General features: G+C 41.7%; 2 protein-coding genes, 1 non-coding gene and 1 pseudogene across 4 annotated transcripts; 3 read left to right on the top strand and 1 right to left on the bottom strand.

The window, feature by feature from the left end:
* Positions 1–550: 550 nt before the first annotated feature.
* LOC147280821 (putative aldo-keto reductase 1) lies at positions 551–2,308 on the top strand (the record flags this gene model as incomplete). Its single annotated transcript, XM_086246415.1, has 6 exons — positions 551–733; positions 829–1,041; positions 1,130–1,302; positions 1,445–1,541; positions 1,646–1,799; positions 1,914–2,308. Coding segments are annotated over 6 exons (1,011 nt in total), but the record flags the coding sequence as incomplete, so codon positions are not given.
* Positions 1,950–4,433, bottom strand: LOC147280822 (uncharacterized). Its single transcript, XM_086245999.1, has 2 exons — positions 3,530–4,433; positions 1,950–2,077 (listed from the first exon to the last, which is right to left on the bottom strand). The coding sequence occupies exon 1, from the start codon at positions 4,346–4,348 to the stop codon at positions 3,533–3,535; it is 816 nt and encodes a 271-aa protein (XP_086102125.1). The 5' UTR covers positions 4,349–4,433; the 3' UTR covers positions 1,950–2,077; positions 3,530–3,532.
* On the top strand, positions 2,855–10,701 carry LOC147280823 (perakine reductase-like; annotated as a pseudogene). The gene is made up of 6 exons (XR_015122775.1): positions 2,855–2,954; positions 4,610–4,777; positions 5,056–5,259; positions 5,417–5,589; positions 9,561–9,883; positions 10,509–10,701. The product of XR_015122775.1 is annotated as a perakine reductase-like (transcript).
* A 561-nt stretch (positions 10,702–11,262) lies between these two features.
* TRNAG-GCC (transfer RNA glycine (anticodon GCC)) lies at positions 11,263–11,333 on the top strand. The gene has a single exon. It is a non-coding gene; the product is annotated as a tRNA-Gly (tRNA).
* Positions 11,334–11,490: the final 157 nt, after the last annotated feature.

Genomic DNA, 11,490 nt, shown 5'->3' on the forward strand with positions numbered 1-11,490 from the left:
TTTTTTCATCTAATATTTTATAATTTGAAGTAATGGAAAAATCTATCTTCTGTTTTTTTTCTTCTACTTTTTTTTTTTTTTTTTCCAATGAGGACCATGACAATGCCACTTTGATTAATTAATATATATATTTGAACCACACCCTCCTTAATGCATGAATGATTTTTAATTAGCCTACATAATTAAATATCGATCTCAGCTGTGGGACAGCTAGCAAGGAAGTCAAAAAGTGGGAACAGAGCACATGCAAGCATTTGATTTGATGATTATATACATAGTACATTTTGACATAATCAATGATCAAAACAGAAATTAAAGTAACATAATCAATGATCAAATTGGGTCAAGCACCACTTTGTACCCCTAACAATATGCATGCATGGGCTAAAATTGTACTACTAGTCTATATAAATATATATTGTGGAGCTCATGAAAGAAACAAGCCAAAGGAAAATCATATCAAAGAGAAATACAAATCTATAGAAAAGGAAAGAGCTAGGTATCAAAATGGGTCATGTGCAACAGAGTACTGTTGAGATACCAGGGGTGAAACTTGGGACTTGTGGACTTGAGGTATATCATATATCCCCATTCAACTTCATTAACTATATATTGTTTAAATTTCCTTTGGGTATCATCGTCATTCATCAAGGAAGCTTTCAAAAGTGGGATCACATTCTTCGACACAGCAGATGTTTATGGACCCTACACTAACGAATTATTGTTGGGCAAGGTAACATAATTAATTATGAATTTATAACTCATACACTATTGTTCCTGTTAGGGTTTGTTTTTGTTTTTACATTTATTTGTACTGTCTTTGCATAGGCATTGAAGCAATTGCCTAGAGAGAAGATCCAAATGGCCACAAAATTCGGCATTGTTAGAATGGACCACAGTGATCCCACAAATGTTGTATTTAATGGTGGTCCTGATTATGTCCGATCAAGTTGTGAGGCTAGTCTAAAGCGTCTTGGTGTGGATTATATTGATCTCTACTATGTACATAGAATTGATGCTTCAGTACCCATAGAGGATACTGTAAGCAATTTTCTTTTCCTGTTAAACTGTTTGATGCAGTTCAAATTTACCTTGTATCTGAATTGTTGTGATCATTTGCATGAGGTAGATGGGGGAGCTGAAGAAGTTAGTAGAAGAGGGGAAGATTAAGTACATTGGATTATCAGAAGCAAGTCCAGACACCATAAGGAGAGCTCATGCTGTTCATCCCATTGCTGCACTGCAGATGGAATGGTCGCTGTGTACACGCGACATTGAGGACAAAATTGTTCCGCTTTGCCGGTACTTCTTCAGTTTCATCTTTATATTACGAATTTATCGTACAAATTCTTGAACCAATAAAGCATTTTAACTTGTATAAATTTGCTTGTGATTAGCTAAGGATGTATGACTGAGGCCATCTGGGCAATACTAAAACATGCAGGGAACTTGGAATTGGTATAGTTCCATACAGTCCTATAGGTCGTGGCTTTTTTGGTGGCAAGACAATTGTGGACGGTTTACCAGCAAATTCTCAACTTGTATGGAAACTTTGTTCATGTTTTGAAACTCTTATTCTTGAGCATGGTATTCAAAACCCTAAACATCAATTGCTTGGTGACTGATGCCTTACTTTGAATTACAGGAATCATATCCAAGGTTCAAGGGAGAAAATATTGACAATAACAAGGTTTTCTACACCCGTATAGAAAATTTGGCCAAGAAGCATGGACTCACCACTGCTCAACTGGCCCTCGCATGGGTTCTCAATCAAGGGGACGATGTGGTACCTGTTCCCGGTAAGTTTCATTTTTTCTTTTTCTTTTTTTGGTTAATGTTATGTAAATCTGTATTCAAATTATTAAAACCTTGCAGTATTGTTTTGTGATATTCTCCTTGATCAATCTTTGTAGGGACAACAAAGATTAAGAATTTGGTGAACAATATTGGGTCTCTAAGAGTGAAGCTCAAAACAGATTATTTAAGAGAGATTTCTGATCTTGTGCCTGGTGATGAGGTTGCAGGGGATAGATACATTCTCTCTCGCTACACATGGAAGTTGGCAAATACACCACCGCTGAAAGATAGCAAGTTTACAAATTAAAATGTACTGCATGGAAGCCATGTTGATGCGTCAAAGTATTTTGTGATTCGTCTTTCTATAACTTAATAAATATGAAGTGCAAAAGCAGAATAAACCCATGTCAAGGAGTCACCAACTTTATTCTGTTTTTTGTCACTATATACGATTTTGCTAGAATGATATATTTAGCCAAGTGATTCTTACCATTCACCAAAAAGTTTATAAATTTGGAGCTGGGAACTTTAATCTACAAGACTACAACAAGATCATATTGATCAAAGTTTCCATATCTTCGATTGGAATTGCTCATATTGGTAATGATTTTGATAATAGAAAAATTCAACTAGCACCCAACTTCCAAGAAATTAAAAGGACCAACTTCCATCAAATTAGACTCATACACCCTTTGCGCATGCATGAATATGAAATTATATGTGGTAAAAGAAAGTAGTCTGAAGCAATTAGGAATGAGAGGGAGATAGTTGGGGAGGACAAATTTGGGATATTGGTATTTTTATAGAAGTAACAAATGGCCAACATGTTTTATTAAAAATAAATTGAAACTTCAAAATCACGTTCAAGATTTTAGTATATATTAATGCAGAATGCAGAATGCATGATCCAATTTCTAGATGACCAATAACAAAGTCAATGACCTAGAAAAAATAATGTAATACATGATAGACACAAAATTTAGAACATAACATAAAGATAAAACTGTTTTGGCTGTCCTGAACACCAAGCTGTTCTCTGAACTGATAGAAATTGCAATTTCCCCCATAACAAAGAACAAAGAAGGAAGAAGAACAGAATGGCTGAAGAGCAGAGAGTCCCAATTCCAAGGGTGCAACTGGGAAGTGAAGGATTTGAGGTGAAACCCATTTCAGATCCTTGATTTCATGTTTCAATGGCAACAAGAAAAATCAACATTTTGTGGTTTAGATTGTATTTCTTCATTCTTTTCTTCTGTTATATATGTGTTTTCTGCAAAATTGCTCACAAGTTGGTGAAATTTAAAAACCCAAGTTCCTTCTGCATATACCATTGTATATATTGTCAAGTAAATAGAGCTACTTCCATGTCTTCCTAGTGAGTATATAGACAGATGAGGCTTCAACAAAACAACATTGACTAATTACAGGGTTTACAGCAGAAAAACCAAGAATAAAGCTCAATGGTCCAGTTTCATTTGGCTAGATAGAAATTAGCAAGGTCCTACCACAGATTCCATTCATTCACAAAATATGAACCCCTTCTCGTTCTACATTACAACTCACAACATAGACATTGCAACAACAGAAACCTTTCAATCCAGACTTTAAATCAACAGAGTAATAAGAAAAAGTAGGTTCATGTCATAAAAGTTATATAATAGCTCATCATCCACAAACAAGCAAATCTAGACATTCACGCAAACAAGTAAAATAGAACTAAAGACAAAAGTACCAATCACTGTTGCTGCTGGTTCTGAGGGTTCGGCGGCGGAGGCGGCATGCCGGGGCGGGGTGGTCCATACACAGGAACTCCACCGGGTGGAGGCGGCATTCCGGGGCGAGGCGGCGGTGGTCCCCTCATCATCTGCCCAGGCGGCGGAGGCCCCATCGGTCTCTGCCCGAACTGCATCTGCGGTGGGCCCGGGTATTGCTGGGGTGGACCACCGGGTCTACCGCCAGGAGGAGCAAACTGCGGAGGTGGAACCCCAGGCGGTGGGCCCCGGCCCATTGGTGGCGGACCCTGACCCGGATACATTTGAGGCGGAGGCCGGATCACCGGCGCAGCTGGGTACGTCATGGGCGGCGCAGACAGCTGTGGAAGAGGCGGGCGAGAAATCTGCGGCTGCATCATGCCGGGTGCGGGCCCACCCACGCCGCGAACGGGGCCGGAGAGACCGGGCTGGGCCTGGGCAAGAGGAGCGGTCGGGATGCCTCTCCCGGTGGCCCGGCCGATTCCTGGACCGGCTAGAGCAGCGGCGGAGGCGGCCTTGGCGCGGGACTCTTCCTGAGGCGGTGGGCCCTCGACGGTCATGGAGACGACCTCTTCGCCGCGGAGGAGGACGAGGCCGAGCGTGCGGCGGTCTTCGCGGTCCTCGTTCTTCTTGCCTTTTGCGGGAGGGAGCTTGCGGAACTCTTCGCAGTCGCCGAGGACGAGGTTCATGTGGCGGTCGAAGGCCATGAACTTCCCCACCAGCTGCCGACCGTCTTGGATCGTCACCCGCATGCGGTAGTTTATGAATTGCAGCATCTTCGAGCTCTTCGACATCGACATTGTTGGGAAAATTTCAAGCTCCAAGGCTTGGCTGGGTTCAGGGTTTTGAGATTTAGGTTTTTGAATTTATGAGGACGGTGAAGTTGTTTGGTACTATTTCTATTTATAAGGGCTAGCTTTCCTAGAAAGATTGGGCCTATTTTGAATTGGGCCGGTTACAAGCTGATTGGGCTCTAATCTGCAAGTGACCCAAACGTTTAATTATGTTTCTCATTGAATTTGTAAGTTAAAAGTTGTGAACTTTGAATTGGGGTTGTGCAGGTTTCCAAGTTGGGATTTGGATGTATGGGGCTTAGTGGAATCTACAATGCTCCAGTCCCAGAAGAGTTTGGCATATCAATCATGAAGCACGCATTCGACCAAGGAATAACATTCTTTGATAAATCAGATTATTATGGACAAAATGCTAATGAAGTTTTGGTTGGAAAGGTAAGTCTGCTCCCAAGTATACCTATTCATATCATCTCTTTCTTCCTCAGCATTTGCCATGAATATTTACTCATTTCCATTACAAATTGAACATGGAGAGCTACAAACTTTAAAATCTTAATTCAGAAAATGGATTAAGAGTTTTAAAGTTGTATGTTACTCTTAGGATTTTGCTTCAACAGAATGTCACTCATGCTTTTATTGTTGGTCATTCTATGCTGTCTTGTGAGTTGTGAGAGGACTTTAAATTAACGAAGTACTCAAGTGTTTGACTTCAGGCATTGAAGCAGTTGCCTAGAGAAAAGGTTCAGTTGGCTACAAAATTTGGTATAGTAAGAATTGAACCTAATGAAGTTGTAGTAAATGGCACTCCTGGATATGTCCGCTCCTGCTGTGAGGCTAGCCTGAAGCGCCTTGGTGTGGACTACATTGATCTTTACTATCAGCACCGGATAGACACATCAGTCCCTATAGAGGACACTGTAAGAGTAATCTAAAGTCTTTCTTTTTCATTTTTTCGTTAAGTTTTCTCCTTACTTGCATTGCAATCAAGCCTGTACTGGTAGCAATCAGTAGTGTTGGGATTTCTCAACTTCTTGGTTTCTTGATTAAACCATTAATACTTAGTTGTAATGGTAGATGGAGGAACTAAAGAAGTTGGTGAAAGAGGGAAAAATAAAGTACATTGGATTATCTGAACCTAGCCCAGACACATTAAAGAGGGCGCATGCAGTTCATCCAATTACTGCTATACAAATGGAGTGGTCCCTTTGGAGTCGTGAAATCGAGGAAGAAATCGTCCCACTTTGCAGGTAGACAGATCTTATATTCCAGCAGTGGGTGTGGAATGGAACTCCTCCAAAATCTTTGCCCGCCAATTGGAGGACGCAGGAACAAATAAGCCATCACGATAATAAAGGCAATCATCACGCAAACTGTAGTGAGGCTTGGCTGAGGAATTACTTTTGAGAGCTTGGATGAGCGAAAGAGTCTTAGGATCCTGCAAGCAATGTTCTTGGATTTGAGCAACACTCTCAAAGATAGGACTAGACAATCCCATGATAGCACATAGCTCATGCTTCCGAGAAAGGACATCGGGAACAGTGTTAGAAGCCCCGGATCTATATTCGAGCACATAATTGTAACCCAGTAGTTTAAGTAACCATTTTTGTTGTGATGGAGTTGTAATCCGCTGATCTAAGAAATATTTGATTGTTTGATGATCCGTTAAAATTTTGAACTGGCTGCCAAGTAAGTAATGTCTCCATTTTTGGACCGCAAAGACTACTGCCAGCATCTCCTTATCGTAAACGGAGAGAGCCAAGTGTATACCCGACAAAGGTTTACTCAAGTATGCGATCGGATGGCCACCCTGAGTAAGTACTGCACCAATACCACCGCCCGATGCGTCGCATTCGACCACAAATTGGCGACTAAAATTGGGAAGGGACAATACAGGTGTTGTGGAAAGTGCTTGTTTGAGAGCCAAAAAGGCTTGTTTGGCTTCTGAAGACCACACAAAACCGTCCTTTTTGAGCATATCAGTGAGAGGGCGTGAAATACTCCCAAAATCCCTGACAAATTTTCTGTAGTATCCAGCAAGTCCTAAAAACCCACGAAGACCTTTGAGATTAATTGGCAAAGGCCAATCTTGGATACATTGTATCTTCTTAGCATCCACAGAAACCCCAGCTAAAGAAATGGTGTGGCCGAGATAATCCACAGTAGCTTGACCAAAAGAACATTTGGAATGCTTCACTTGCATCTGATTGGTACGCAGCACATCAAAAACAACCCCAACATGCTGTACATGCTCTTGAATATCATGGCTATAAATGAGAATGTCATCGAAAAATACCAGAACAAATTTGCGCAAAAAGGGCTTAAAAATGGAGTTCATAAGGGCTTGGAAGGTTGAAGGGGCATTGGACAACCCAAAGGGCATAACCAAGAACTCATAATGACCCTCATGTGTCCGAAACGCCGTCTTATGAATGTCTGGCTCCCACATTCGAATTTGATGATAACCAGACCGGAGGTCTAATTTAGAAAACACGGCTGCCCCATTGAGTTCATCTAATAACTCATCGATTACAGGAATTGGAAAACGGTCTTTAATAGTAATGTTGTTCAATGCCCTGTAATCCACACAAAATCGCCAAGTGCCTTCTTTTTTTTTGAACTAGTAAGACTGGAGAGGAGAAAGGGCTGGAACTTGGTCTGATGATGCCCATAGACAACATCTCAGTTACTTGGCGCTCAATTTCAGCTTTCTGGACATGAGCGTAACGATAGGGTCGTACATGCACAGGTCCTGTACCTGGTAGCAATGGAATGCGATGGTCCATCTCCCGCAAAGGTGGCAAGGCAGAAGGGAGGGCGAATAAATCTGCAAATTGCTCTAACAATGGGCCGAGAGCATCGGGAATGGTGGTAGTGGGAGGTGTCTCTTTGTCCGAACCCAACAATTGAGCCACCATAGAATCTGCGTCCTCAGGTTCCTCTGCGACCATCTGATGCACCGCCGTGGTTGAGCACACGGACGAACGATTCTTGTCCCCTACAATGCGATAATGTTGTCCATTAAAATTGAACTCCATCACCTTATCGCGGAAGTGCCAACCAATCAATCCCAAAGATTCTAACCATTCTGCTCCCAATACTAAATCACAGCCCGTGACTGCTAAAAGTCTGTAATCATTAGTGAATCGGAACCCTTGTAAATCCACCTCCACTTCAGTGACTGACCCTTGTGTGGAATAAGTCTTGCCAGTAGCGACAACAATAGGCTCTACATCAGAGGAATCGATTAGTTTGCCCAATTTTATTGCCACATGCGGATTTAGAAAATTAAAGTCAGCTCCCGAATCAATAAAAACATGAATGGGTAAGGTCCCAATTCGTCCCCACACCCGCATTGCTCTGCCTTTGGGTTTGCGATTAGAGGAAATCGCGTGAAGATGGATGGGACTCACGGTAGTAGGCAAAGGTGAATCAGTGGGTGCGGCCAGCTGTGGCTCGTCCTCTGATCCATCATACTCGGATTCGATCATTAAAATCTGGGGTCGTCGACAACGATGGCCTGGTTTGTACTGTTCGTCGCAGTGGAAACAGAGACCCTTAGCTCTGCGTTCTTGAAATTCTGCCTGAGTACCACGAAAAACAGGCTTCCCGGAAGGAGCTGGTGAAGGAGTGGGAGTGGTGGAGGCTCCTATAGGTGCAGAAGACTTCGAATATGAGCTGAAGGTAGTGGTGTTAGGCTTAGAGTAAGGAAGCTTGGCAGAAGTTTTGCGACGAAGATGTCGGGACTCGAATAGGCGGGCTAACTCCATGGCCTTGGCCAAAGAGAATGGTCCAATGGCCATCACATCCTCCTGTATTTCTTCCTTGAGACCGCCCACAAAAATTCCCATTAGTTGCTCATCAGACCAACCCGGAGCTCGACAAGATAATTTGATAAATTGGGTGACATATTCCTCTACTGACCCAAATTGAGTGATGTGAGACAGGGCCACATTGAAGTTTAAAGGGCCGCCAGGACCAAAACGTTGCAATAGCATCTCAGTGAACACAGCCCAGGAGTCAAAGGGGTACCGGGTTTTGAACCATTTGAGCCATAACGCCGCGTCGCCACCGAGATGGGTCGCTGCAACAGCCACTCGTTTACACTCTTCCACTTCATAGTAATCGAGAAACTCCTCTGCCATGGCAATCCACCCATAAGGGTCATCCCCGTAAAATCGGGGCAGTTCAATTTTCAAGGAGCGAAAACCTCCTGGAGGAGAAAACGGCGAATACCCAGAAGATTGGGTAAAGAACACAGGTGGTGTTGATGGAGGAACATGCCCTTGTGGCTCGGAGAAAGGAATCGATATCGATGGACTGGCCGAGACAGGAATCGGAAGAGTTGTTGGGCTGGAGGATGGAGAAGACGCTGGGATCCGGATGGGATTTGTGACGACGGACGGCGCTGGCGACCGAGGCAACGGAGGAAACTGGGCCGAGCAACCCAAAATGGGTCCGCCTAGCAGAGTAGTTGGACCAGTTAACGGAATCTGAGTAGATCCAATGGAAATATGAGGAACCGGAACCGATGGATGCACTACTGAGGCCGGTGGGCGAGTGTGTCCCGAACGGAGTAGGCGAAGCTCCTCCATAATCGAACGCTGAAAAGAAACTTGGTGGTCCTGTTGGAGCGTCAGAGTGGAAAGAGCTTTCTGAATCTCCACCATATTCTCGTGAAGCTCGTCCTGGCGAATCGTCAGAGAAGAGAGGTTACCTTGAACATCGTCAAGATGGTTGGCTATTTGGACACGCTGCAAATCCAGCTCCAACTCCGTCGTCGTCGGAATGTCGGTAGCGGAAAGGTGAGAAGCGGCCTTCTTCCCCATGGAAAGAGGGCTCTGATACCAAAATGGTAGAGCCTTGACAGAAGTGTAGAAAGGAAAATATTTAATTAAAAGTTTACTTCATTCCTCCCCTTTCACCAGGGAAAGATATGCCTTTATACAACTCAGAGAGGCAACATTCGCGTGACCTTAAGCAAGAAAAAGGGAATTGGCAAAATACAACCAACCAAATACTGACAGCTAGACAATAAAAGGAAATACCTAAATAACCCAATAAGCAATTACAGCATTATATGTAAATGACAAGGAATATAGATAAGGACCCCATCAAAACCACAGTTCTGGATTGTTAAATGCTGGAGGTTACATAACTTATTTACTAAATAGTGATTCATGTGGGGAAAATTGTGTTGTGTTTGTTGGAACATACATAGGGAACTTGGAATTGGGATAGTGCCATACAGCCCTCTTGGTCATGGATTTTTTGGTGGCAAGGGAATTGTGGAAAGTCTACCTGCAAATAGTCCTCTTTGGTTCTAATTGTTGTATGAATAGTTAAGTTCTCCTCTTCTTGCTTATGATGGCCAATCAATTTGTTATCAGGCATCAAGTCCTCGTTTTATAGGAGACAACTTTGAGAAAAACAAGGTCCTTTATCGTAAAACACAAAACTTGGCTGAAAGGCATGGATGCACCCCTGCACAACTCGCCCTTGCATGGATTCTTAATCAATGTCATGATGTGGTACCTATCCCTGGTGCGTGCCCCTTTCCTTCCTAATCAATATGATCGATGCTCTTCATATTAATAACTATATAGAATAATCATGACATTTTGCTGAAAACTTCTTATTTATCCTCTTTATGTTTGCCAAGAAAATGAAATATTTTCTTGGGATATATGTAAAATCAGTGTATCAAAACATCTAGACTAATTGAAGTTCTATACCAAGCATATTAGGGGGGTGTCCCCAACTCAGATTTTAAAAGAGTTTAATGGATTTTAAAATCCATAGAATGCATCAAAATCCAAAGGAATTTGGTGGAATTCTCATAGAATTTGTTATGTGTAAAAAATGTATGCAAATCCATTAAAATCCATCCAAATCCATCCAAATCCTTCACTTAATGAAATCCATGACTTTTTGAGGACACCTGGATTTCATTGGAATCCATTAAAATCTGAGTTGGGGACACCTAAATTTCATTGGAATTCATTAAAATCTAAGTTGGGGACACCTAGATTTCATTGGACTTTTAAAATCCAATGAAATCTAAGTTGGGGACACCCCCCTAAGACTTCAGAGCAAAGTATGTTGATGAATGTATCAAACATCACAAACTAATTAAGCTTATTACTGACCTCTTCTTGTGTTCATGCAGGGACGACTAAGATAAAGAATCTTGATGAAAACATTGGTTCCTTGAGAGTGAAACTCACTAAAGAAGATATAGCAGGGATTTCTGATATGATACCCATCAACGAGGTAGCAGGGGATAGAGTCCCTGACATTTTATTCGCTGCTCGTGGAAGTTTGCAAATACACCAGCAAAAGATAACAAAATGTCATCTTAAATGTTTGTATATATGCAGTCAGATCTGCACATTTCTTGTAAGAATTTGTATTCTTGCTACAACTAAAAGCAGGTAATAATCTTGTGGAAAGTCCAGAGTTTCCATAATAGAGAATATGGGTGTTGTTGGCAATTGCATTTGCATGTGTGTATTAATAAGATTCTGATGTTGATTTGCAATGAAATTGGACTTCTTTGGAGCAGTTATGGATGTGTATTTGGTGCCAAAACTATCAGAATCATTAGTTTTTAAGTCTCACTCTTTTCTAACAAGATTAAGCTTTACAATCACCCAAAGAAAACCACACTTCTCAATGTTGCATTCTCAGGGACAAAAGGGGTCTTTCAGAAAAAAATTCAAGTGGAATTTGATATTTGTCCATCCATTTCTAATTTCTTTAATCAAAACTTAGCACAAATCAGGCCTTAAAGCTCTCTTTGGATATTTTATGTTTGAGAAAATTTTAGTTTCACAACTTAAAGATGTTTTCAGATGTGTATAAATGTACAATTCATGCTTTGTAACGTTTATAAAGTGATCTGAGCTCTAATGCTCACCGTAGCACCAGTGGTCTAGTGGTAGAATAGTACCCTGCCACGGTACAGACCCGGGTTCGATTCCCGGCTGGTGCACTTTTCTTTTTGGTACTTTTCAATTTATTATTATTATTTTTTGGCCTCTTTTCAATTTATTTTCTTTTGGAAACACCCAATTGGCCAATTCATCATTGGCCATTGCCACTTGGACCATTTGTACTGAAAATCCACCTTACCACCTACCACCTCCACT

The sequence above is a fragment of the Dryas octopetala genome, chromosome 6, assembly GCF_963921425.1.
Source record: "Dryas octopetala chromosome 6, drDryOcto1.1, whole genome shotgun sequence".
Classification (NCBI taxonomy): domain Eukaryota; kingdom Viridiplantae; phylum Streptophyta; class Magnoliopsida; order Rosales; family Rosaceae; genus Dryas; species Dryas octopetala.

What these genes read in the sequence shown, in the direction of transcription:
- LOC147280822 (XM_086245999.1), bottom strand. Translation starts at nt 4,348, where the DNA reads ATGTCGATGTCGAAGAGCTCGAAGATGCTGCAATTCATAAACTACCGC.